Here is a 27,991-nt window from a genome sequence, read left to right as displayed (position 1 = left end):
CAGTTATCTGGTACTAGGAGCTGAAACATGATAGAGTTTAGAACACCTGATCATTCCTACTGTGAAACGAACAGTTCCATTTCTGGAGAAACACTTAATTTTAGGAGGTGTCTCACTGGGATCTTACAGTTCAATCACTTTTATTAAGTTAAACAAGACAGCAGCACAGAGAATAACACTCATCACTTCTTTTCCCACTTGCTGCTAATTAATTTTTTACAAACTTGTGCTGGAACCTGCTGTATGTATTTCCAAGTCTGCTGAAAGCCAAACCATTTGTATTACTCATTTCCTTGATAAACATCTCTCCTCAATTTCTTCAAGACACAGGGAGACGAATGCATCGCTCTCCTTTGCCAGGTATTCCAGGCAAGACTCACCAATTGCTTTGAACAGGCTGTACTCGAAAGCAGCGTAGTCCTGTTTGGCATTTTATGATGCTACATAGAAGAAATTGTAATAACAAATATTACTTCTGGTGAGCAATAGCACAGGGGGCCTCACTTATGTCTTTGAATTTCTTAAGCTGATTTGCAGTTGTAACTAAGATCTCTTGCTTCAAATTAACAAAGTTGGATTCTTTTTTTCCTCCTATTTTTGTGGGTATGTTGCTTTTTTTGTGTGTTGCTTCTGTGACTTTTCTCAGCCTAATGCAGGGGAATCTACCTGTGTTCTGGATCCACTAAACTGCTCTTTCAAAGACTACTTCACCCCCTTCTTGCAATGGAGTCTTCAGAAAGGTGGAGGCAGCTTTCAAGGAGCAATCAGCTTAAAATGTGTAGGGCTGCCAGGACCCTGTGTCAAACCAGTCCTCAGCATTGCAGAGTGGGACAGCTGTGTAACAACACCAACATGCTTCTCACCACTGCAAACACAGCCACGGATGCCTTGTCTTCTGCTGCCAGTTGTAGAGGCATGAACTTGGCCAGAGCAGCTGCTCCCCACGAACAACAGTGTCCAGCCAGTGTTGGGAGAGAGGAGGACAGACCCCAGGAAGAGTGAGAGCACAGGGAGGATGAGGAGGAGGGATTTGGCAGGCGGGAAACTGCCCCAGGAGCATAGGTGGGTGAGTAGGTGCCTCAGGTTGAGCTCTTGGGCAGCTGCTCTCCTGGACATTGCCACCCACCCCACCCCAGCCACTCACCCTGTGGACAGGGGAAGGAGGCAGCCCTTCCCTGGGGCAGTGAGGCTGTCCCAAGAGGGCAGAGTGCTCCCAGGCTCCTTCCCCTGCCAGTTTAAACGCAGCTTGACAGCACTTCTATCCTGTTTCCCTTCCCACCATCGCCCCTCCACCAACCTCCAGTTCCTTTTTGTCTTTCATGATGGTGCTAATGAGATCCCTGGAGAAGTTTTTCCTTTAAAATGAAACAGATCTCTTTGAGCCCAAAGAGCCTGATATCAGCCAGCCAACAGAGCAATGAACCCCCACACAACCACTTAAGGTCTCTCTCTTGGAGGCATCCTGTCTCCTGGCTCAGTGGCTTCTTTGCTGCTTTACTCCCTCTGCCAGGAAGACATGTGCCTTTGTGCATGTTTTCCTTTTTGCATGGTTTGTCCACTGAAGGAGTGGTTTGCCATGGTGATGTTGCTCGCTAACTGCGGAGGCCATTCATTCTTCAGTGTGGATGTGTTCAAGGAAGCACAGAGAGCAAGAGGAAGGGATGTACAGAAGGTGACAGCACATGAGCAGAAAAGAAAGGACAGTTGGGATCTCAAAGGTCAGTGCCAAGGTTCCCAGCTAATGTGGTTACTCCAGTACAGCTACCCCTCTTGCACAAGTTTTACCATTTGATCTTCAGCATTTCAGTCTGGAGATAGCTCTTACTCTGCCAGCTCAGCTGCTGAGACCTCACATCTGTTCCCTTTCCATGCTGCCCAGATCCCAACACAGGTGTTTGTGTTTTGTGTATGTCAGATTCCCTGCTGCAGTTTCACATGGGGCTGCTATTCCTGCCTTGCTGCCCCCGGCAGGTTGGCATAGCTGCTGTGCTCTGCAGGTGTTTCCAGCAAAAGCAATGGAAATTTGGCTGCTGACTTTAACCAGAGCAGGAAGAGACCAGCTGGCTGCAAATTATGGCCAAGATCTTTGGATTTAGTGCAGTCTTTCTTTGCAAATAGATTTATACTGGGACTGTCTGGGTTTAGGTTGCTGTCCTTGAGTCATCATGAAACTGATACATCTGGCTTCTTGGTGGCTCTGCTTGATATGTTGCTTCCTTGCTTTTATCGCAGGCATGTTGTACTTGTGCTGGAGAGCACACAAAATACTGGAGTAGACCCTCATCTGTTCCCCCAGCTACTCAAGTTAATGGTGCTAGGGGAAAAAAAGGAGTTGAGATGATGATCCAGCATAATTTCTGTAGTAGTAAATATATCCGCAGGTGCTGGTCTGTCAGAATCCAGAGAAAAGTATCCTGCAGGCAAAAATTATAGAGAAAGGTTGTAGCATTCGCTACATATCAAGGTGCCACGCTTAGATCACTGGTCGGCCCGGACCAGGGAAAGAGACAGATAACACACACAGTGTGAGCGCCAACTTCCGCCTTTTATTGCGCAGTTAATTCCTTTTATACTAACAAGGGGAGGTGGGGTTACAGGTACATCACAAGGCTGCGACTAACCCTCTAACTTTCTGTGACAACGCGAGATCTTCCGAACGCCGACCCCTACAAAAGGTAATACCAACTGCTTCAGCAATAGATACAGCTGGAAAAAACAAACGTGCTCTTGAGTGTGCTATCAATAATTACAGTAACAGTACTAGCCTCTCCCTGCCAGCTTGCATTGCTTAACCACCGCAGATCTGTCATGGCTACAAGGGCATTAATACTGACTGATGTAGGTAGCTATTGCTAAGGAGGTACAGGGAGGAAGGAAGGTCTTCAGCGTGAATCAGATGTTGTTGCCTTATAATTTTTTGCCAGCATTTGTGCTTTCCCACATGGTTAAATATGAGCTGCTGTGCAAAACATTTTAACTGCTGTTTTAAAGGAAATAACCTCCCAGAAAGAGGGAGCTGGAGAAATCAGAGGACTGCATCTAAATCCCTTCAGTATTAGGTTTGGTGATGAATTGGTCTGTGCTTTGGATTAGCTCTGAAACCCCCTGGTCTCCTGTTCAGATTTTTAAAAAAAGAAGAAAAAAAAGTAAAACCCATACAATTTCTACAAAGCAAGCTCGGAGCAAAATATAGGGTTCCTGTCCTTTACGAGAGGCCTGCTGCTACTGATGTTTGAGAGATACCTTCTGGGTTTTGATGGAAGAGAAAATAAGTCCTAATGGACTCTAGTTTGACCATACATCAGCCCCAGATCCAAATGTGGTCTTCTCCACTCATAACAAATGTGAGGTATCTGCCTGGAGCCCCTCTTTGGTGCTGTGAGGAGAAAGGGTGCACTCAGGGTGCTCTTCCTGGGGCTTGAAAAAACCTGAGCTGCCATCTTTTTATCCGCTTAAGCTGCCGTCTTTTTATCTGCTTTTTGAATGAGATTTAGAAAACATTCAAGGGAATAGCTGTTCATTTGTTGTTAAGGGTTTTAAATGATGGCAAAATGAGGCAATCTTAGTCTGGAAGGTGCATGTCCACACAGGCAGTTAATCTGGGGTCCCACTGTGGGGGGGGTTGTGCTGCTTCTCTACACACCAGGGGCCAGAGGGGAAGCGAGGTGCCTCTGAGAGGTCATGCTTCTGCATCAGCTCCTCTGGGCTTTTGGGACTCTGCAGCCACCACCTTTAACATCCCAGTTTTCATATTAGAAATTTCTGATGCAGCAAGGAAAGGAGTAAGAGGACTCATTGCTCTTCAACCCTTTAGGAAATGAGATGCAAGCAACGACAAAACAGAGAATAGGCAGCTGCTGAAAGAGCAGATACTGGCAGAGAGATACATACCGGCAGAGGAGAGCATGAAGCTGTTCAATTTTAAAGAGTAACGTAGGCAGAACAGACTGGGTGCAGCTGAAAAATTTGGATTGTGACTCACATCTACAAATCTTGGCTGGCATCTCGCAGAGGACGTGGTAAGCTCTGTGCTACTGAAACACACAGTTTGAAAAGTTTGCACCCCTCACAGTCAGGAGTGCCTGTAGTAGTTCTGTGCACTGCTCACTTCCAGGTACAATATTCATCTCATGCCAATAAGCCTGCCAAAAATAGATGTGTGTCTCACGCTGAGACAGAAGGAAGGGCAAAGACAGAGCCCCTTGGAATAAATATCTCTGGAGCAGGTGATAAATTCGATGCAGGTCTTGTCTAGAGGAGAGGGTTTTTTTTCTTAACTGTGTTTGGTTTCTTTGGAGTATGAGTCTGATTCCTGTGTCCACACTGATTTGCACGGTAGGTAGACGAGAGGCTACATTTTGAGGAAGGGTAAATTACCTACAGGGAAAATGGATAGGGGATAATGCTCAGTTCACCACTTGTTTAGGTAGGTGATAATCTGGCTTCCTGGGATGTGGTCTGGAAATAGTTGGCCAAAGTGATTCTCTTTGCATGGTTAGAAATGCTACTGCAAAGCACTTCTGGGTTCACTGCCTTCACAGACAGGGCCCCCACACTTCTTGCAAAATGAAGGAGAGGAAACTTGTGGCCTTTGTGAATAAAACCAGAAATTATGTGCTTGGGGCGCCTTCCTAGAAAACAAATGAAAGTTCATGAAGCTTGAAATTCCATTCTGGGATTGGAGGGAATCTACATCTAGGATATCTAAGTTCAGATAGTTGTAGCAGTTACATATAGAAAGGCCTTGCACCGTGGTTATTTTTTACCTCTTCTGAAGTCAAAGACATGAATCAACCCATGCTCTTACTCCAAAGGCCCAATGCTTTTGAAGTGACCTAAGTCTCTCTCTGCCCTATCCCTTCATATAGAAAAGGGTTAACACTCCCATGCAAATGTTCCTGCCCTTAGACATGTCTGGTCCCAGCGTTCATGTCCCAACTTTGCTGCTGCCATGACCCGTGATACACTGCTGAGTTTACACTATCTGGGTATCTGTTACTATGCGAAATATCTGCCTTCTCCTGTCATGTTGCTATTCCCTGAACTTCAAGTATTTCAAGACGTTTCAGCCCTGTTGCCTTTTGGGTGGGTTTTGTTGCCTTCTGTGACTGGAAGAAGCCACAGAAACACAGTCAGAGGCTCATTAGTTTTGATCTAACTCTGCTTAGCTGCCCTCAGAAGGACTGAAATAGTGGCCTTAAAGTGTGGCCATCCATGGGTGGACAGAAGATCGCTCCTTCCAGGTAAAGAACAGTTTTTTCTGGATGTTTAAGTACCAAGAGTGGTATGAGGACCTCATGGAAATATCCCACCTTCTGTACATTTCTCCCAAGCCTGTGCAATAACCTCCGAGAAACTTAATTTCCTTTTGAGGGGATGACGTGCTTTCCTCTGCCTGGCTTGCACTGCTTCCATGGTTTCAGCACTCGGCAAAGCGCAGATCATCTTCTCAGAGGCATATTGCTGTAGGTTTCTCTCCATTTGCTTTGTTTGCTTCTGTGACCCACCCCATCATTTTATTTTTTGTCCACTGCATTATTTAAGGCAGGAAATAACCTGTTGCCCTGGAGGCGAGGAACCTGGCGGTGCTGGACCACTTTGTACCCAAACATGCTCCACCACTGTGAGCTCAGTAGACAGCTGGGCTGCTTTGGTTCAGCTTTCAAAAGCAGTCTTAGCTGTAACCACTGAACATTTAGCCACTGGGCAAAAAAATGCACCCAAAGTTATAGTCTCCTGAAACTCTCCTGCCAGTTATTGCCCATGCTGTGTGCATACTCTAGGCAGGATGGCTTGTAAATGGCACCTTTGCACAGCAGGAAGCATCCCTCCAAGTTGTTGTTTTTCCCTTGCTCTGGCCCAAGCGTGACTTGCCTCTCAGCAGGGCTGGCTGCATGATCCCAGGGCAGAACTGCCCGGCAGGGTGATCACAGGGGGGTCTTGACACCCTCCTGCCTTCCGCTTCCTGCCTGCTTCAACAGCTAGAGGAGGGAATTTTCTGAACTTTCCCTAACTCTTGCTGCTGCGGCTCTGGCAATTTGCACAGAAGGGAGAGCGGGGACTCCGGATTCCTGTTACGAAGGTTGTACACATGCAAATCACATTTGTTTTCTCCTTTGTTGCAATGACCCTGCCTGAAGCAGCAAAAGTGTCCCTCCCTTGCAGCCCATGTTCCCTCCACCCACCTCTCCTCCATCTCCCAGTATGAGCCCCTAGAGTTGCATGCCCTGCACCATTCCAGGGCTATTCCCAAAAAGCTGTGCCTGAGCTTTGGGCTTCCCATGAGCCCGCTGTCACCTCTGTTCATCCCCCTGTGCACTCAGGTAATATGTGGAGGCTGCTTTTGCAAAGGCATTTGGTGCCTTCCCTGCAGAACAAATCTGAGGGTTTTTTTCCTTCTGCTTGTTCAAGAAAGTGTCCTGGCTCACAGCAGAGGAGCAGCACTCCAAGCCTGGAGTTAGGACAACACCTAAAACCCACAACATCCTTTCGGGTTTTGTGTATACAAGATCCCACAAGATCTTCAAGTGAAATGTGTAAGTGAAGTAGAAGATGGGGAATAACATCAGCCCCACAGGGTATGACAAGCAAGGCCAAAATTGATTTGTCATTGCCAAGTAAGAGGAACACAGGACATGGGGAGGAGACTTGACATCCAGTACCTGAGGGGTTTCCCTGCTGCACAGCCCAGATCCAAAGCCCACCTGAGATCCAGATGTGTGCACTTTGGCTTGGATATTTTCCAGCTGAGCTGGACCAGCATCCCTCAGTGTCTCAGAGGGGTGACTCACGCTGCTGCAGGCACAAAGTCCCCTGCCCATGCGCACCAGCTGCCTGGATTGCCTTGGGGCTCATCTTTGGACTACATCTGGCAGGCAGTGAGCGCTCCCTCTCTATTCCCAGAATGAACCTTACATAAATGCCTGATCCAAACTATCTTGTCATCCTTGACGAATCCTCCTGCTATTAAGTCATTCCCCACTTTCCTTGGCTCGGAGCTCCTCCAAGATGTTTGCTATCGATGGCCTTGCTGATGCCTACTCTGACAGAATTTTTATTTTCCCTCCCACACAGCTGCTAGTGGGAGGCACTGATTCATGCCAACGACCTGCCTGATCCTGGAGCTGAAAGGCAGCCAGGGAGAGAGCTGAGCTCCTGCAACAGGCAGGTGCCGGAGCAGATCCTCAGTAGGCATCAATGAAGTAGCTCCCAGCCTGTGAATGGAGCCAGGGCCATTTACACCAGTGGAGGATCTTTGACAGGACTCTAAGGTGTTTTGGTATGTGTGGGTATATCGGGACGTATGGTTGCTAAAATCAGTGTGTACAACAGGCAGTATACATCCTATATAAATGTGTCTATTTCGTTATTGAGTGTAGGTGATTTTGTGTGGGACATATGTTTTCACACAACACAAAAGTTCATTTTAAAAATACCCTGTTCTGTAGGCTTTCCCTAATGACTATTTTTCCCCACATATCTATTAGCCAGCAACATATGCCAGCATTCTTTCCTTAAAAGTAAAAGCTGGCACAAGGCAGAGCATGAAATAATAAGATGTGATTAAGACAGGAGCTGGAGCTAATCAAAGCCAGAAAACTTATGGCTGAAAGGTCAAACCATTATTTAAATTGCCTTTGCAATGGCCTATTTATTTGCAGGTGCTGTGAATTATGAGGGAAAGTCTTGTAATGAAAGAACATCTGGCATGGAAAATCTCACCTCAGTTCAAGCTGAGCAAAGTTTCACTTGCGCTGGAAGGTAGGTTTTTGTAATGGGAAATGTCAGTCAACCTCAGGGCAGGTAATGCTATCTAGCGTTATCTGTAATGATGGTATTTCTGGCTGAGACACAGTACATGGGCCAGCAATGCTGCTAAAGTCGTGCTAAAATCAGCACCTCCAGCCAGGTAAACAGGATGATTCTGTGATTAAAGATACTGAGGTGGGGACAGGGGAGATCAGTGCTACGCCCTGCAACGCATTTTCAGCGTGACCTTCACAAATTGGGTGGTTCTGAGTTCCCAGCAGCTTGTTCTGGGTATCTGAGAGCTTTGAAGAAGTGAGAGGACAGGGCACTTACACCCACATCTTTGTCTAACAGGAACTCCCCTAAAAAGGCTGAAGTTAGAGGTTGAAATAGTATGGTTTTGTGTCTGTGGTCCAGGCCCCCTTGTTGAAGAAGTGACTCAGCATGTACTCTGTGGGGTCAGCTTGTTTTCACATCCTTGCCCCCTCATCCTCCCTGGGTCTAGGGGGTCCCTGAGGGAGCATCGCTGCTCTAGGCAGTGTGTCCTCCCAGAGTGTATAAAATGCTTTCTGCTCAGCCTTTCAAACATCACATGGAGTGACTGGACTGAGTCACCCCCAGGGGCCTCCTGTCTGAGTATGGCCAGCACCAGCTGCCAGAAGAACAGATGAGGAAACCCTGGGGCATCGCTTACAGCCAAGCCCAAGGGAGCAGGCATGGCTGCTTGTTGGAAATCGAGAGAGATTGTGCCAAAGAGAATGCCCCACATGTGCTTTTTCAAGAGACAGGCCTGAGAACAAGGTTGTGTGGCATCAAAGGTGCTGAGGATCCCAGGGAGAGCTGGCATCACCCCCTTCCCATGGGAGCCTGGCTCCCAGCTGGTCAAGGCCACCTTTGCAAGGTCTGGAGAAGTAAGTGGTGGCAAGTTTCCCACATTAGTACCCCTGGATAACAGGTCACAGCTCTTGGCATCTTCTGGTTTCCACCTTGTGAGGACATTTAATCTTGAAAGAGCTTTTTTCTGTATTCTCTGGCAGGCTGTGTGCTGGCTCTGCATCCCTGGCAGGGGGCCTGCAGCACATTGCAAGGGTTTGGGGCTGGAAAGCTGCAGAGGCAGACGTGTGATGGGATTTAGAATAACAGCAAAGATACCCATTGCTCTCTGCCTGGTCTTGCTATAGGCTGCCAGGTGCTAGCTGCAGTGAACCTCCGCTGCTTGCAGTAGGTGCTACTCCTTAGAAATTGGTGCTTTTCCAGGAAGTGTGACAGGAACCCAATATGCGCTCTCTGGCAGCCATGAAGTAAGTCATGAACTTCTCATTGAGACCAGCTAGATGGACGGGATGGTGAATGAGCACCAGGCAGTGTGGAGTTGAGTTTCTGCCAGACCGTGCTCCTCTCTGACCAGGGAGGGATCTTTGGAGAAGGGACAGAGCAGTGGCCCTGGTATGGGGCCATGGGATCCATGTGTAGCATCTGTGCTTGGAGCTTTGGTATGCCAGTGCTGCCTGGCTTGTTTGTACAGAGGTGGCAAAGCCAGAAGGTTTGTGACCATGCATGTTTGAAAAGAAGGACCTGCATTAATGTTACTGGCAGATGGATAGAGAAGAGAGACCCAAATTAGTGCCTCCCTGAGGGAAAGAGAATTATGTCAGCTCATGTCCATCCTGCCAGCCGGTCACTCAGCACTTGTCCTGTCAGCCGGTCAGCACTTGCACAGCTCCAGACTGCACCATGCCTAACCAAAACGGTTGAGACGAGGGAGGGAGGGGAGCACAGGGCACTAGAGCAGGTGTATGGCCAGGCCGGGATGCAGGAGCAAGCTGGGATCCCTGGGGTGAAAGGGGACACATTCAAAATCATTTAATTCAAGTGTCATTAATTCTGCCTCTTGCAGAATAGCTCTTCTACTCAGAAAAGATTCTGCTTGTCCTTGAGTGGGTGTTTTCTTGGTTATTGCAGGGTTGGAGGGAAAGTTTAGGTTGCATTTGAAAGCCTTGGCTTTTGGGGAGCCAAACTTTGGTCACTCCTGCAAGGAGGAGTTACTGCCACTTGGCTTGCAGAGTCACTGTCTGTTGGGCTTTTTCCCACTGATTGTTCTCACTCCCAGCTGCTCATTCCTGTTGACTTTAGGTATTATGGTGGCTGCTTTTCCAGAGCCAGGGCAGATTGCTTTCCTGGCTGGCATGCTGCAGTGGCAGGGAGGGTGTTTTGCAAAACATCAAGTCAGCACCAAAATGCGGTTCCTCTGCTTCCTCTGCCTCACTGTTGGGGTGAGTTGTCTGAGGTTCCTGGAGTCGTAATAGGGGAGATGAGACTGGAAAAAACTGAGGAGCAGAAAGATAGTGGTGCCCAGTGAACAGGGGGTTGTGTGTGAGGAAGGCAACATCCCTGACAGGCCCCACCTTGTCCACATGGCATTTTGCAGAGGAATTATAACTATCGTTTGCCTCTGGAAAATTGTCCCTGCATCACAAATATAGGTAGTTATCATCTTACCCAGGAGGGAATGCCTGAAAACTCATGCGTCTACAGCAAAGCCTAAAATGACAGGCCAGGGATGTGCTCTCTGGTGCTGGCTCTCAGCTGGTATCATATAAATGTAGTCTCTGAAGTCGATAGAACTAGACAAATTTAGACTGACTGAGTATCTGCCAGGTATTTTCAGTTCCCAAGGCTGCCTTTAAGCTTCAGCCTCTGAAGCCTTTTATAAGCACACAGCTTTTCACACAGGGAGCCTAAAAGTCTTAAAATCAGTGTATGCAAAAGAAAAAAAGGATTTTCTAATGGGAACACATCTCAGCAAAAACTCCTCTTGCATTTTGCAGGTTTTGCTCTCTCTTTCATAGGGTCTTTTTGCAGCTGGGTTTCTGGTTTTAGTGCCAGTGATGACTGAAAAGAGAGGATTGAAAATCTCTTTGGTGATTCCTTTTGCTGTGTGAGTACTGGTGTCATGAAATAGATCGCTCACCACTGTGTTTTCAGTCTGGAATTATGTGCAAAGATAGAATGGGATTTATTTTTCAGTATATATGTCGTTCAGCAATAAAAAGTTTCCTTTGAAATCACTACAGTCTGTTGCAGGAATCTCTATATTTTTATCTTAGAAAAATGAAATTTGCCTCTGAAATTTCCATTACACTATCAACCACAGAACAATATTGTTCTTACCAAACAGAACCCTTGCTGGGAGTCAAAGTGCTATAAATATTTAAAGAAATTAATTACTAAGTAAGCCAGACTAGTGCCCCAGTCTGTAAATATTAAATGGAACATACACAGTTGACAAAATGCAGGCAGAAACACTGAATGGGGCTGTTTCATTGCCTAAATGAAATTATTTGCAGTGCAAAGGCAACTGTAAAAGTAATTTTTGCTTAATGACAAGCAGCACTCAGAATATGAGGGCTTAAGTCAGCATTTTGCTTGCTGGAAGAAATTTCCATCCTGTTTTACAGTCTACTGCAGAAGCCCCAAACTTCTTCACCAGTGAGGTTACCAGCTTGGTTAATTGCACACTTTAAAAAAATGTTGGAGGGGTTGGGCAGGGGTTGTTTTGTGGGGGGGTTTTTTGGAGGGGGGTTAGGGGGAGCCTAGGTGTGTAGCTCCACTGTGCACAGGCTGGAGGGTGAGAGGCCCCATAGCTCTCAGGCTGCTCTCTGGGCATCGGCTGCCTTGGAGCTCTGGTCCTGCAGCAATGCCAAGTATCCGAAAGCTGGGCCAGGGAGACATGCTGGCAGCTTTTGGGGGATGCTCATTGTCCAGGACTTGTCTCTGGTGAAGAGGGTTTTGGGGTGCTGTTACTGCCCCCCTTGCAAAGGAGGAGACGTCTGGGACTGTGGAGGTTGCTCCTGTTGTCAGCAAGGCCATTTCATTACAGCTGAAGCTAGGGGAGAATTTAGACATTGCCAAATTCATAAAGCCATGAGTAATCATGTAGGGGCTTTTTGAGCTCCCGTGGATCCAAAGCTGCGTTTTAGCTTGATGATTGGTTCATATGGATTGGCAGGTTTTGACTGGGACTCCAGCACATCATTTTCTGGCAGCAAAAGAGGAGTTTATAGCAAGGTGAGAAGTGGCATCACAGATAAAATGAAAAGACTTGCGACTAAAAATCCCAGAGGTGCAACAGTATTAGGCAAATTCCGACTTTCTCTTGTAGGAGGGCAGGAAACACACATGTTGTTTCACATCAATGTCATCTTTCACATGGATACCATACCAGTGTAATTGCAAGAGCTAAGTTGCATTTACTGCCTGGAGTGAGCAAGGTCAGTGAATTGCTGTCAGGGAAGGACCTAGGAAGTGGCACTACTTTTTAGTGGTAATCATGCTGACAGTGCAATATGGAAAATTTGTCCTTTGTTCCATAGGCCCCAAAGTCTGCTTCTTATTTATGTATTTGTTTTTGTGTTGCAGCATAATCTAGTTTTCTCCCATCTGAGCTGACAAACACCAAGAGAGGAATGACTGGGGAGGAGAGATGGGGGGAGGAGGTGAGTGGCATATATGAAGATGTTCATGTGGAAAACCTGGGGTGTTGGGGAAATAATTGTGTTTAGACTTGGTCTTCCCTTTCTCACTTACCTGTGTTTTGGGTTTTTTTGTTTGTTTGGGGGTTTTTTTTTCACTCTGGTGATACCTTTACAGCTTCTGTAACTCATGAGTGTATCCAGAGGCCCTAAAGATTTGTATCAGCTGGCATAGTGCTTTTTTCCGGAAGACCATAGCAGAATCTGTGCATATATTTTTAATATCCTTTAACAATTATGGCATGTCTTATAGGTATATTTTAAACCTCTTTTCAGTTTTGCCATATAACATTTGACCTTATTTCTGTGGCATAGATACATCACTGAAGAGCTGGAGCTAGAAAGATGCTGCATGGAAGAGAAGAGGGTTACAAGTGAGCAAAATCTTCTTTTTTTTTTAAAGACAACTAAGACAGACAATTCAAGAAGAGTAGACCGGAACTTTTAAGGCTCTCTTGGTTCTGAAGCAGAAATATCCTGTAGATTCTTTAGATTTTCTTTGAAGAAAGTCTTTGAGACTAAATACTAGCAGTTGGTTTCTAGCAATTGTTTCTGTACTGCCTAAGAGCATGTGTCATGAACGAAATCCACTGTGTGAGGTACTATATAAACCTAGAAAGGAAAAAAGATGGTTGCCCACACTACAGAAATTACACATCTATACCACACAGGGTCTCTTCACAGCTTCTCTGTCTCTCAACTGGAGCTTAGTTTGCTGGGCAGTTCATTGATACCATGTGCTAAGGCCATGGGCAGTGACAAGCGTGTTTAACTTTCAGGGGAAAAATGACTCAAAAATATTTCAGTGGATGCAAAAGATGTGCATTTTAGATTTAAATTGGAAGCTGGTTATTGTGTAAATACAGAATGACATGGGTTTATATCTCGGTGCATTCAGGTGATTTACATTGCATGGACTCAGTTCTGCTATGAGGGTGCATTTTTTATCACTACTGGGTTTCGGTTGACAGGCTAAATCGAAATGTGCAGACGTGACTACCCATTACAAGTAACAAACTGTACCAGCCCAATCTGCCCAAGCACAGGCTGCTGCAAGGTGTGCTTAGAAGCATTTTGGCTTATCTAATAGCAGTATCATTTCATCTCCCATGGATTCAGCTGAAGCAGACGCTGTTCCTGATACCTCTGTCCCTGTCATTTGTCAGATCCTCCTGTAGCTTGACAAGTAAGCTCCATTCATCAGCATCACTGCAGGTGCCTGGTACAGGGTAAATAGTCTTTGCTCAATAAGGAGGAGGTCTGAGTGTGGTCCTGGCTGCTGCCTCTCACAGAGGCTTTGGCTGGAGGCATGCAAAGATTTTGGGGTGTATATGGGCATATGCACTCCTGAAGTGTTGTCCCTTCTGCTTTGCCAGGCCCCTTGTCTGGACACAGCACAGGTGAGATCCAGCTGAGTACCTGGCCTGTTCCCTCTCCAGTGGATGTGTCTGATGGATTTTGACTCCTCTTCAGAGCCGTCACCATATGAACAAAGAGATGAGCCAGGCTCCTGATCCTGCCTCACTGTAGAGCTACTGAGATGATAAATGAATTCCTGGGGCATGGTTCAACTGCACGTTGCACCAGCTCTAAGCCACTGTAACAGTTGGTGTTAGTGAGCTATGGGTAAATATATATACGGTAATGTATAACGGCAGCAAAGCCTAAGTGTCTGTGCAACTCCATTGTCCGTTATGTTGCAACCAGCATTGCATATGCATAAAACCTCTGAAAGGACTTTTGCTGCCAATAGTGAAGCTGGATAGATGGTGTCCCTTGAGGTGCTGGCTTTTCACATTTGATTGGTGTTTTTCTCCAGATCCATTCCCTTAGCACCTTCTGAATGGAAGAGATGAGTTTGTTCATGAAATGGGCTGCAGGATTTTCATTCCATGAAAACTAATTGGCATCCAAGAATGAAGATAATCCCACTAGCACATCTAATTAGAGGAGAGCAATCCTCATACTCCCCGAGCACTCTCCTCTCAATTTAGAAGGAGCTCAGCCACAGAAACTTGCTTGTCATCCTTTGAAGCTCTAGCTTCTAGCATGAGCCAAACGTGTATTTTTTTAAGCGTTTGTATTTGAGAGAATCCAGCAGAATAAATACTGTTTATTCACAGAGCGATAGATTGTCACAACATTATGAGGCATGTATGTCACTGCAATCGAAGTTCTGACACGTCTGAGAAGGGAGGTTGGGGTGTGCCACTCACAACTGATTGAGTGAAATACACTACCGCCTGCTGTAATCCTGACACAATGTCGTCACATCTCTTTCCTTATCTGAGGGAAGCTCGTGCCAGCTGATGCCTGTCTGTAAAAGTCCATCTGAAGCAACACTGTTTTGAAAATACAGGCTGACTTAATTAACTGTGGGCAAGGTACTTGGATTCGCCCTGTTTTTCCAGTGCTGGCAGAAAAGTCCGTGGGATCATGTTTTGAAATCCTGCTCTTGGGTGTTGAAGATGGAATTAGATACACTCCATCCAATTCTGTCCCTGCTGCTGTCACGGACCTCTTGGGTGACCTCCTGCAAAACTTGCAAATCTTTGTAACCTTGATTCTGATCAAATCCGAAAGCAATAACCTGTGCTCCCATGTAGACCCTGATGTAACTGATGGCAAAACATGCCCTGGCAGCGCTTTAACATCTTCTTTTATCAATGGCAAATACAGGATTTCTTGATTCTTCTGGATCAGCCCGCACAATGCTGAGGTGAGAGAGCGTTTCAGAGAGATCTGACAAGTCAAATATAAATAAGCCACGCAGCACAAGGAAAACAGCTGTGAAGTCCCAGTGACTGCTGCTGCGGTGCAAGGGATGGATTAGGAGTCCTGAGAAGCAGGGGTGTGTGACTGCTTAATCTCAGCTGTCTGTTCTGCCGCAAGAAGGCTTCTGTAGTGGTGGTTGTACCTACTATCAATAGGACTTGTGCGATACAGGTACTTAATACAAATACCTGGTAGATACTAAAATAGCTGGCTATTTTTATTCAGCATCTTTGTATCACTTGCCCCTTTTGACTGTCATATCAAAGGTAAGTATAGCCAGGCACATGCTGGAGTGGAGCAGTTACACAAGGGTAACCAGAGAGTGCTATTTATATGCCTGAAGAAGCAGAGAATGCTTAAAAGGCAAATGTTTCACCTAAAATTCTTTCTCATGAGCAGCTGAGGAGGTTAAGGCCAGGCTGAATCCTCACACAGACAGGGAAGGACATGGTGGGGGTCTTGGAGCCAGTGAAATTCTTCATAGGCTTTTGAATCGGGCTCTCGACTTCCCACAGTCAAGGCTGGTGGTTCCCAAAGAGGCATCTGCCTGTGGAAATGGGCCTTGTATAGGCAGTATGGGAAAGGCATGGAGGAGCGGGAGCTTGAGGAAACAGAGAAAATGTTGCAGTGTTGATTTGCATTTCATGGTGGCCAGGTAAGTGGGTTCTGTTATTTTGCAGAAACTGCAATCTGAATGGAAGGTGAACAAGGTATCTGGCTTTGCCTCCTGGAGTTAATAAAGGCTGTCTTCTGAAACAAGCTTCAAATGGAGCTGAAGTTCCTGGCTTCCTTTACATACAAATGAAGCTGCATGTGAGTTTTACTGGAGTGTTGTGTCCTTGTGTCTTGTTTTATATGTTTAAAGGCTATATGGTTATAGCAGCCTGGCATTGTTAATACAGAACGATAATAGAGTTAACTACCATTTTGATGTATAGATCCATTGTCCTCCATGAACACTGGCAATTAGAGGGCCATCTGCTTAGCACTGACAACAAAAAAGAACAACTGAAAAATACACAGGGCTTGGGAGAGGGCCCTCTAACAGTTAATGAAAGGAAAAGCAAAACAAGTCCTAGTCTTACAACGTCTTTGCCTGGCTCTGAAGGGAACTGGGGGGAGGGTTCAGACTTGCTCTGTGGAGAGCTCATCATAGCTTGTCATTTGTGCTTTCCAGTCCATCAAAGACTAATTGGGACAGTGGGGTCTGTTTAAGAATGTAAAACTTGATATTTGTAGGTTTGCTCTGGCTCCCCAGAGCATCATCACAGTAAATAAGAGGTTTGCTTGTGGAGATGGATGCTGAGAGCAGTGATTTCCCTGGTAAAACTCTTGAGGAAGACCGCGTGTCATTCATTCACCAGATGACATAAGAATGGGGATGACTTTCCAGTCGTCCTCTGGTTCTGGGTTTGCTGTGTGCGGGGCGGGGGCAATGATTTGAGTGGAAGGGACAGAAACCTTGCACGAAAAAAAGGCTGCTGTAACACCTGAAGAGGCTTTGATCGGAAATGGGTGTGGAAATGCAGTGGTGATCTCTTGTGGAAGCTGTTCCAGAGGGATGGATTACCGCACCTCCGCCCTGTAGGTAGAGGTTCAGCATCCTCCGACGGTGGGAAAGACCTCGGGATTATACCGCATCCTCCGAGCTGGAGAAAGGGGCAGGGAAACCCCGCTTTTCTCCTTTCTGAGGGGGTGGCGGGGCGGCGGGATGTAAGGGGGTATTGGGAATATCGGGCGGCGGGCAGGAGGGGGAGATGTGGTGGTTGCAAAGGAGGGGAAGACGAGCTCGGCTTTCCCAGCCGGGGAGAAACTTCCCCCGCGCTGGCGAGCCGCGGGGGCCGGGCGGGAGGGGGCGGCCTGCGGGGGCGAGGGGGTCCCGCGGCTGGGGGCGGCGCCGCTGTGAGGCGGGGGGGAGGACGGGACGGGGCGGCGGCGGGCGGTGCCGCCCCCGGGGGCTCGCAGTGACGCAGGCTCCCGGCGGCGTCCCCCGCCCGTCTCCTCCGCCCCCGCTCCCCCCTTTAAATAGCGGCGAGCCGCCGAGCAGAGCAGAGCGGAGCTGAGTCCAGCCGAGCCGAGCCGAGCATGGGGCCGCTGGCGCTGCTCGGCCTCCTGGGGGCCGCCGCCCTGGCAGGTGAGCGGGGGCGCGCCCCCCCCCCCACCCCCCCCGAGGGGAGGGCGGCCGTTGAGCTCCCTCAGCGGCCGGTCCGGCGAAGCCCGCCCTCGCCGTGGGGGAGAGGCGAGTGACAAGCCGCACCGGGCGCGGGGTGGTTTGGGGGGGCGGGGGTGGAGGGGTTTGCCTCTGAAGAGCGCTGCCGGAGGGGTGACGCCATCGGTGGGCGTGTGACGTCATGCGCGGCCGCGTCACCGCGGGGTCGCCCCTCCGGCCGGCCCGGCGCGAGGGAGGGCCGGGGCCGGAGAAGGCGCCAGCGCCACAGCGGGGCTCCCGCCGGGCCGCCCCGGGCCGTGCCGCGGCTGCCGGCAACCCTCTGCTCGCCGCTGCCGGGCGGACGGCAGCCGGCCTGTGCCCTCACGCTGTGCGAGGGCCAGTCGGCTGCTTCCCGTTTATTTGTCTCCCCCCGTCGAGTTTCCTTCCACGAAGCCTTCTCGGTGTAATTTTATTCGAGCCGCGCTGCTAGACTTTTGCCAGCTAGCTCTCGATGGCGGGAGATGATTGTGAAGTAGCAGGTCTGCAGCTTTAACTAACAGAAAATTTTCTGGCGTGCGGCATTAAATATTAAAACCACACGGCGAAATGAAGATTAAACACAAGAGGATGAGGTGATTGCTTGGCTTTATATCTTTTTATGCATACTACACCATTTCTTGAAAGAATCGGTGTCGCTCTGAGTTGAGTAATTGGGCTTTAGTTCTATTAGAGGTCTCCACATGGAAGCGCTTCTGGGACTTGTACAGAAACTCTGTAATGAAGTTGGCTACCTTCAAATGCCTTTATTGTAATCAAAGGGGAGGGTGGAAGATGGCGGGAGAGACCCCAACGCAGAGAAGCTCACTGGACTTATTCCACAGACCTCATGGGGATTTCTTACCAAATACTTTTTCCTGTTTATGCCCTCAAACAGGTCAGGTACCTCTTAACATCCTTTTTGGCTCTCTTGCTTTCAAATATCAGGCAGAATCAATGAACTAAGAAGTTTGTTTGGGGCTGGGTATCAGTTAAACGTTAACTTCAAGAACCTTCTAGTGCTCCTTCTGCATATCAATATACCAAAGTTTCTGTGATCTTCCCTAGGAAGGGGTTTTGCTGTCATTTTGATGAGCAGTGGCACTGCACTGAGACATTGGCATTGATGAAACAAAGCCATGTGGGGATTTCATCAGGCACCCGCCAAAAGTTCTATCCCAATCATGGAGATGCAAGCAAACGCCATGTGAATTTGTCTTGTGTTTCTCATCCTTTTTCATTACCTTCATCAGCTTTCAGCACTTCTGCAAAATCAAATAATCTGATTGTAACTACCTGGGCAGATTTGGTTCAGGAGGGGAAGGCAGACCCAGGGCTTTGTTTTCCTTTGTGGGTCTGTGGTCTGGTTTTTCTGCACGGGCAGGGTAAGGGTTTCCATCTCGGTGTGTGTTCTGACTTTGTTTCTGCCGTGAAACCCTGCAGTTTTACCATCTGCTGTGTCCCTACAAGCCCAGTGGGTGGGTGCCCTGCTGCCTGTGTTGGTGGTGCTGGGGTGATGGCCTGACCTCTCCTGAGCGCATGTGGAGAGGAAGGCAGAGGTGTTGGCCAGCCATCTCCAGCTGGCAGGTGGCCCCAAGGGAGCTCTTGCCAGCTGGCACGGGCTAGTGCTACTGGCACCAGTGTAAAGTGGGGCATGCTGGATCCCCATGAGCTTCCTATCTCAGCTCTGACAGAGCAGCTGCCTCAATAGATTATTTCAGACTCTGGAATGGATTGGATACTCATTTTGTTCCTCCAAGCAGGTTAATATGACATATGTCCAATACCATTTGTCCAATACCATTCTTCTGACATTGTTAGGATAGCCTAATGCTGCTTCTTTGTCTGTGTGTGTCAGCTTTCATCACTAACTGAGCACTTGCTTAATGGTCATTAATCTGTCTGTAAATCTCCTTGGAGAGATGGGAGCTTGGGAATGACAAGGCAAAGGCAGTGAGTACAACCTGACTTTATATTCCTGCACCACTGACATAGCGCTTGAGAGGCAGCCCAAAGTTGGCATCTCTAATAGCAAAAGACGTTCCAAAGTTTGTTCTGTGCTTTATCACATCAGCTGGGTGTAACTCCCAGGAGATGTGCTGTGGGAGTATCACTAAAAGGACAAAATCAGACTTTTGCCCTTGTGTGTGTCGTGATTTCTCATGAGCTGGAGGACCAGAGGAGCCTTGTCAAGAAGAGGCAGTGAAGCGGGTTGTCCCCTCTGCTTACATTTAAGTAGTGACTGGGAGCAGCTTGTGCCATAAGAGCAGCATCTCCAACCCCTATGGGACTGGGAGAATGTCCTTTTAGTGGATAACGCTTTTTTTTTTTTTTTTTTTTTTTTTTTTTTTTTTTTTTAGTAGAAGAGACTTTGCTGCCAGTCTCCTGCCCCCATGTGTATGCACATCCTTATCTTCTGTGCTCAGATGGAGGATGCAGGCAGGTTAGGCTGCACCGGTGTCAGCAGTGTGGTAGTTATTCACGTACTAGGTTAGTAAATAAAGTAGCCTAAAGCCTGGCTCAGTCAGCACTGATTGCAAAAGATGGGGGAGAGGGTTGGCTCTGTTAAGCACCATCTCCCACACACACCACCTGGCATTCTGGGGAAATGATGGAGTAGGGATGCAGTGCTATTTTAGGGGAATCCCTTCTGTGCTGTCCTCGTGTGGGTTCTCTTCTCTGATCGCAGTTTTATGCGCAGAGAAGAGATGGGGGCTGGAGAAGCACATTCCTACATACGTGTTTCGGGGAGCAAAAATAGAGGACAGTAGAAATATCAAGAGAGTTATTATTGTATTGTGTTCAGTTATTACCCACAGAGTCAGTGCTCAAGAGGATGTCTGCTTCCTCTGTAGACACAGAAAAGAAAAGTTTTGCAGCTTTCAATAGTACAAGGCTACATGCTCCTGTCTGCTCTGCAGGAAACTTCCTTGGGGCAGTGTTAGTTTTTCTTACGCTGTAAGGTAAACTGATCCCCTTTGTCTCCATAATCTGCTTTGTCTTCATCTGTTACAGAAGATCTCTGACTGACCCAACCAAGCAATATTGCAGAGAGGGTGATAGATGTATTTAAGACTATCCTGACTTGTGTAAGAACTTCAGAACTGCACCCCAAGCTGTACGTTTGTGTACTGTGATTATATATGATGCGGTAAGTCTGTGAAGCCAGGATACAATAAACCTTGCTTCTATGTACTCGTGTGTGGCTGGCAGACTTGCTTAACTTCACTTCTGCAAATCTCACGGTGGATGAGAATTGACACGGTTTATTAATAATGCACAGCAGCCAAGCTCGTTAACCAGCTGGAGACATATGGCAGCACTGATGGCCAAATAAAGCAGCATGGAGGTTTCATTTGCAACTGCTTCTTTCCAAAAGCAAATACCTTGGACCAGGTATAGCAGAACTGGTGCAAGGAGGTGTTAATTACCCCCTGTGTCCTCAGGATAGAGAGAGAGAGAGGGGTTGTGCCGCTTCCTTCCAGAGTAGTGTTTTCCACTGGGATTTTATTTTTTTTGCTTATTTTTTTGGGTGATAACGGACCACTTGGTGAATTGAAATTTTCCTGTCCCTTCTGGCTCTGTCCTTCCCTCAAGGAGCTGCCTCCTATCCAAGCGAGACAGGATTTCTCCGGTAGGATTGGGACAGTAGTTGCTTTAAAGCCTCGAAGAATGGTCTCCTATTGGGGACGTGGTGGTGGGGCAGCTGGAGCCCCTTGCAGAAGCCAAAAGGTTCTTGGGGTGCAAACAGGTCTTGCTTGTTTCCTGTTTTTTTTTACCACCAAATGGGTACAACTACATGAAGATCTGACTTGCAGTAAAGCTCCGGTCTTGGAATTTAAGTATTGCTTTCTATTTTTTGGTGTATATTCTTTTTGTGCTAGAAATGTCGACCTGCCTCTTCTCTTGTGCTAGGCTGCAACTTTACATTTCTTTTCCATCATGAATAAAATAAAGCTGTAATGCAAAATGTGTCTGGTTTACTGACCTGCCAACCCAAAACTCAAGCCATCTCATCAGCCCAATTTGAGTGAAGACTCCTGTCAGTGATGCTTGTTGCTAGGATTAATGAGTCTGTAATAATTTGTTTTTCTTCTAGGTGTCAGTGCAGTTCCAGTGGAAAAAGACCATATTGAAGAAATGGTGAGTAGCTGTATGTCAAAGCAGATTTCAGAAAATATCATCTCTCCATGTTTTGTCTTTAAACTCTCAGGGTAATGTTTTTTTTTCCTAAGGGTAAACTCTTAAGAGATCATGGGTGATGTGGAACTGAGAGTCCCTTTAGCTGTCAGAAGATACCTGCATGCACTTCAGTGCATTTGATGAAAATGGAAGCTGGCTTACTGTGTCAGTGTGGTACTTTTGAAACTCTACATTGTACAGCTGCCCAAAAAATTATCTGAAATATTATTTGATAGTACACATTATTGGACTGTAAAAAGTGAGATGGCAACTTTGAAGAAAGATGAAATACCTACAGTTACCAACTATGTAACAGACTTTCTAATGCAGTTGTCCCCATCTCCTGCTTTGGAAAGAGATTCTTAACCTGTTTGATTAAATAAATGCCATTAGCTGCTTTCAGTACTTGTAACCTGACATCAGACCCTCTCCACTGGTTGATAGCGTGATCATTTAGATTAGTAAACACCTGGTAATAACTAAAAACAGTTAAAAGACAAATGGCTATATAAATGTTTTATTGTCTCCTCCCATCCAGCTGCCCAAATTGTGAGCCTGAGACTCTCGTACCCCTGACGATCTGAGCACTTGCCTCACAACCAACAACTTCAACACTTGAAAATCACTTTGCATGAATTTGTACAGAAGAGCTACTTTGGTAGTGCTTAGGATTAGAGGAGGTTGTGTGACTTTCCTAAATGATTAAATTTTCTGTGCTTCCAGAAGACTATCCAGTTGAATGTTAAGCACTAAAAGAGGCAGGGCTTATAGCACACACACATGAAAAACTGTGGAGCATGTCACTTACAGAGGATATAAAGGTGGTTTTGGTTTATTGTCAATCCAAGCAATACTTCTGGTAACACCTTTGCAGCATCCTCATTTGGACAGATCCTATAGGATGATCCTCATCTTTTGAACATGTGTTGTGTTGGTTATTTTTTTTGTAAGGTGCTGTTACCACACGTTGTTTGACTCTCTTTTGTACTGAATAAGGTATTTTAATATTTAAAAATGTACAAAAGGAGCCTGTTCCCTATTGAAACAAAAGGGGAGATAAAAAGAGCTAATGACTATCCTCTTAATGGTATGGGAGTGAGGAGCAATGCACTTGTTGCCCAAATGCACAGGAAGTTGTGGTAGAGCTGGGGATTACTCAAAACTCATAAATATTAGCCTGAATTCTCATCCTAAACTAGCTTTCCTCACTAACTGGGTCAAAAGTAGGATTTCCATTTTTGCCATGAGAGTTTTTTCTCCTATTTTGTTTCTTCCAGGTAACACGGTGCATAGTGGAAGTTCTGTCCAATGCTCTGTCTAAGCCAAATGCACCACCAATTAATCCTGAATGCAAAGAAATATTGAAGAAGAGTAAGTACAACATTATCTGTACTTGTGAAAGGAATTTGGTAGATGGATTCTCTCTTGTGTTGGAGCTGGTGAACTGTTACTTCAGCCCGTGTGAAACTGGTGCCTCCAAATGTCAGTGTCAGATTCTGATTTCCTTCTGTTTAGTCTGACTTGCTCAAAGAGCAAACAGCCTGACCTGGTAATTGTCAGGGATTCTTGGCTCACACGTGTGGCTCTCTAGTTAAGCCACCTGGAGAGTCTGAGAGGACTAGAGAAGCTCTTTAGGTAGCCTGAGAGGTCAACAAATGTGACCGTGTTTGGACCACATGTTGAATGCATCCCAGAGCATAAGAACTGGCCTCAAATAACTGCCACTTAAATCAATGAGGTTCCTGCACCTGGTAGCAACTGAATCCATGCCCAGCTCAGGAGAGGGAAGTCTTTTGCTAAGCCCGGAAAGGATTAAGTTTGTGGTACTGATTTCAGAGGTCTGGCGACGTGTGCTGAAAGCTCCATGTGGGAGTGGTCATTTCAGATGAGCTCATTCCTACAGCATGGTGCTTAGCTGCCTCGACGTCGAGGTGTAAGCCTGTTTGCATGTTCAGTTACTGTCTGTAAGTGAAGTGTGGTTAAGTTTGATGCTGTGCCAAACTGCAGAACACACATCTTTCTTTTCTGCCCAGTTAAGTTTATTTGATTACAGAAGAATAAAAAGGCTCTTGAACTTACCTGCCAGCAGGAAGCAATAATGAAACCCATCTGTCTCCTGCTTGTTTATAGAGGGAATAATGCATGGCCCTAATACAGTGATCAGAAAAGGGTGGATTTGGGCCTTTGGGAATACATATATTTGTATCTAACTTGGTCCCAAATTTCTAGGAGATGCTGAATGCCATCAGGCTTTATTTATGACATTGTTAATTTCAGAAAAAAACTGTATATTTGCTATGTTTTGGAAAATGAAAAGACACTTACTGGAAAGAGGGTAAGGACCATATTTTTGACAGATTGCCTCCAAGAATATTGGATAATGAGAAGCTTTTCAGAAATAATGAGCTATTTTTAAATCTGTGCAGCTATTGTCTGAAAACTTTTAGTTTGTGATCTATTTCTGATGTTACTCAGACACAAGTGGAAATATACTGTTACCATTGTGGTCAGAGTCAGACTTGCATTTAGCATTTTGGAAATAGTGGAAAGAGCATGATTTGATTAAACATAACTATTGCGAAGTAACAGATTTCCTTTTTTTCAGTCAACTTAGAACTTTTAAAATTTGCTAAAAGCCCTGGATATTTTGGAGTAGCTTGAAATAGATTGTTGTCTTTTTTGTGAATAAGCGTATGTGATGGATAAGGTCTGAAATTCAAAGAACTGAACACAAATCCACATCCCATTGATTTTTAATGGGAATGAGAGTCAATTTAATTCAAAACTAAAAATGTGATTATAAACCAAGAAAAAAGCCAAAGAGGAAAAATTATTCTGGAAATTTAAGTGGAACTTTTAAAATGCTTAATTAAATGAAAATTAGTTAATGCTTTTCCAGGCAAACATACAAAATATTAGAAAATTACTAATTTTAAAAGCAGAATTAAAAAATAAATTCTGTCCAAACCTTCCTGCTACTTTGGGAAGCCAGTTATCTATTTAAACTGAAATAATGCTTCAGTGGAGAGCTGGATTACTTCATTATGCTGCTTTTGTTATTGTAGGTGATAGAAATGACAGAGAGAGAAGCGAAAACAAACAACTTGAAGTCAGGCATTTGAAAGACCTAGCAGAGATTGAAAAACATCATACTGGGAGTGTGGAGAAAGAACAAAGTCAGGCAGAAGAGGAATCTAAAAAGTACGTGAAAGGAAGTGATGAGGAGAAGCTTGGTCACAAGGAAGGTAAAAGCAAGGAAGAGGAGGATGGACTCCACACACCAATTCGAGAAGAGAGACTTCATACAGAAGAAAAGAAACACTATCAGGAAACTGGAAGAGAGGAGGAGAAGAGCTACCACAGTGAAGAAGAAAGCAAAGAGAGCAAGCGTCATGATGAAGAGGTAGAGCATGCTATTCTCAACAAGAAGTCCCACTCTGGAGGCACAAGCACAGAGGAGTTCCCTGATGGGAATGATCAGCGCCCCATGGGCCACTGGCACTCGGAGGAGGAAATGCAGAGCCCCAAAAGAATCCATGAAGGTGGAGAGGCAGAGGAAGAAAGAAGTGAGAAATACCACCATGAGTCTAAGGAACGTGATTTCTCCCATCAGCAAGAGCATGAAGAATTGGATGAGGGTGAAGAAACAGAGGAGGAAAAGCAACCCTACAAACCCAAACGTTATCATGGGAAGCATAGAATGGGTGACTTCTCTGAAAAGAAGAGGGGCCATGGTGGTGAGAAAGAGGAACTAGCTGAGGAGTCAAACACAGAGGAGGCCTATCTCTGGGACAAGAGCAACCATCATCAGAAACATCATGAAGAGTCTGAGCAGCAGCGTGAGGAGAAGAGTGGTTATCGTGCGAGGCATGGGTCTGAAGAGTTGGAGGAGAAGAGGCATGCAGGCCAGGAAAGTGAGTACAGAGAAAGGTGGCAGCAGAGTGAAGAGAGCAGTGAAGAAGAAAACAAGAGGCATCGCCACAGTGAAGAAAGTAATGAGAAATGGCACGAGGAGAGGAGACACCGTGATGGATCACATGAGGCGAGGAGGCAGCATTCTGAGGGAAGGATGTATCTTGGAGATGAAAGTGAGGAAGAGCTGGATAGGTATCTCAGTGGTGGCAGCAAGGAGGAGCAGCCTCATGCTGGAGGGAGATACCGCTTGTGGGACAATGAAGATGAAGGGTCACAGAAAGCGTACACTCAAGAGCGCAAAGGGCAGGCCAGAAGACACTACAGCACTGAGGACAGTGTAGAGCAACAGCGCTACCCTGGCAGCAGTGAGGAGGAGGAGGAAGTAGAAAAGAAGCATCACAGCAGTAATCAGATGGAAAATGAAGAGGAGAATATGGAGGAGGGAAGATACGCAGAGAGGGAAGAGTACGCAAGCCATCTCCCTGCAGAGAATGAGAAGAGGACTGTGGTATCCTACAGCCCTTTCTACCCACTGCTGTGGTGGAAAAGCCGGCACTTTCAGAAAAGGGACAGCACAGGAGAGCAGCTTCTGGAGGGCAAAGAGGAAAGCAGGCCCACTCTGAATGAGAAGAGTCTTTTCCCTGAATATAATGACTATGACTGGTGGGAGAAAAAGCAAATCCTAAGTGCTCTGAACCATGGACGCATTGACAAGAGGAGTCTTGGCAAAATGAACAGATACGATATGAAAAGGCAGTACAACAAGATGGATCAACTTGCACAACTTCTGAATTACAGGAAGAAATCAGCTGAATTCCCAGAATTGTACAATTCTGGAGAAGACATGAAAAAACGCCACATAATCGGGAATGACAGAAGAAGTCTGAGCCAGAGGCCTCTGACAGAAGAGGAGGTATGTGTACAGGTGTTTCTCTGAAAAGCTAGGGGAAGCTGACTTTACATGTGTGTTTCTAAATCCATTCCCAAGGCAGCTGGTAAACTGTGCATGGAAAAACACAAACAAGATTAAGTCACGTCAAGAGCCAGATCTTCAGTGATTTAAAATCTGCTTTCTTTGAATGAATTCGGTGGAACTTACCCAGGGCACAGTTCGTAAAGACAATGTGCATCATCATTAGCTTCTGTCTGCTGCAGGACAGGAAGAGAAAGGAGATTTTCTTCCTCTTTGGGCCCTACCTCTCCCTCTAGGGTCTTACATATTAATATAACAAAGATGCCTGTTGCAGCAGGAGCAGAGAGGTAATTGGAAGCACCACTTGGTCTGTCAGGTTGTTTAAAAGGTACAGCTGAAAAGTAAGTTGAACATTCAGAGTGAAATTCAGCTGTCCGTGGCTTCCTGGCTGTAATGCAGAGCGGAACCTGGCTTTCACTTGTAAGCCCGACTTGTGCATGTAGTTCCCATGTATGTGAATCGTTTTCTTGTTGGACTTCCTGTTCTGCATCGGTGTCCAGGAGAAATGAGTCTACACCCATCAGCTAGATGCTCCTCATGTATGTCATGGTATATCTATGGCACAAAGCTGGGCTGGGAGCAGTGGAGGTTTAATACTAATTTATATAGAGGTTAAACTGTGTTAGCAAGTCATCATAATAGACAAGAATTAGCTGCATAATTTTTTTTTTCCCCATAGCATCTGGTACTGTGGAGGTGTTCCTCTTGTTGCACCCTGTGCTTGCTGTGTGTCATAAGCCTGAACCACTGTGATCATAAGGTTATGGCCTCCTAAGGGACCTTCACTTGGGCAGAAGTGACTGCATGCTGGAGGGGGCAGCAGCTGTGAGATAGCAGGAGGTCACTACTAGATAGTGGAGCTTTAAAGCTAGAAAGATTAAGCTGTAATGAGGGCGAGCTCTCAGAATGAGTATTTTGATACTTTCCCCAGCCCTAATTCAGTTAAAAGCAGGAAAGCGCACAAATCTCTGAATGGCGTGTTGCGCTGCTGTTAACACCCCTTACCGCATCAATCTACCCAGTGGCCAGGAAGTAGCAGGAGATGTCTGCCTCAGAAATGGTCTTTGTCTCTCATTTTCATGGAACACAACATTTGCCAACATTATTTGATCTGTAAAATGCTCTATGTTTTCACAGGAAAAAGAACTGGAAAACCTGGCCACTATGGATTTGGAGCTGCAGAAAATAGCTGAGAAGTTTAATGACAACAGGAGAGGCTGAAGATGAGCTGCTTTGGCATTTCAAAGCTAGGTGTAGCTGTACTCAAAATACCTGTATTTTGTGGTAAATTCACTGCCACTGGATTGTTGTTTGCCCTAAAACCAGGAAATACTATTTACTGTCCACTATAGTGTAGTGATTTATACAGCTGAAAATGTCTTTAATTTGCTATTATGCTATTGAGATCTGAATAGCATGAATTTTAGTATTATAACCTTTCATGCAAGGCAGGTATTTTTAATATGCTTGTGAAAATAATTGTGTTAGTGCTCTTCAGAAATATATTTGTCTGAGTTTGAAATAATAAAAACATTGATCTTGGGCCAAACTTTCTCCTTGTTTATTTGACTGATTGGGTTATTTCAAAGTAAGCTGTATCAGATGGATAGATTGTGTACAAAATGTTGGCTTGTGGTTCACCAATATTTTTTTAAAATTACAAGGAGCCTATCTGTGCCT

General features: G+C 46.0%; 1 protein-coding gene across 10 annotated transcripts; it reads left to right on the top strand.

Moving 5' to 3' along the window:
* The first annotated feature begins 29 nt into the window (after positions 1-29).
* CHGB (chromogranin B) lies at positions 30-27,854 on the top strand. Of its 10 annotated transcripts, none has more exons than XM_075035624.1 (11): positions 30-1,062; positions 7,075-7,279; positions 7,662-7,761; positions 12,169-12,245; positions 12,597-12,655; positions 13,658-15,869; positions 20,257-20,392; positions 21,341-21,384; positions 22,701-22,794; positions 24,489-26,251; positions 27,449-27,854. In XM_075035624.1, exons 8-11 carry the CDS (start codon positions 21,382-21,384, stop codon positions 27,530-27,532), a joined length of 1,944 nt encoding a protein of 647 aa, XP_074891725.1. In that variant the 5' UTR covers positions 30-1,062; positions 7,075-7,279; positions 7,662-7,761; positions 12,169-12,245; positions 12,597-12,655; positions 13,658-15,869; positions 20,257-20,392; positions 21,341-21,381; the 3' UTR covers positions 27,533-27,854. The 10 variants fall into 10 exon arrangements, with proteins under 10 accessions (XP_074891725.1, XP_074891724.1, XP_074891721.1 ...); XM_075035623.1 differs by having other exon boundaries at positions 6,412-7,279; XM_075035620.1 differs by lacking the exon at positions 30-1,062 and adding an exon at positions 1,092-6,536.
* The last annotated feature ends 137 nt before the right edge of the window (positions 27,855-27,991 follow it).

Source organism: Buteo buteo, chromosome 9 (genome assembly GCF_964188355.1).
Source record: "Buteo buteo chromosome 9, bButBut1.hap1.1, whole genome shotgun sequence".
In the NCBI taxonomy this organism is placed as follows: Eukaryota; Metazoa; Chordata; class Aves; order Accipitriformes; family Accipitridae; genus Buteo; species Buteo buteo.
Note: the sequence above shows the minus strand (reverse complement) of the source record. Positions and strands in the feature narration are given on the sequence as shown.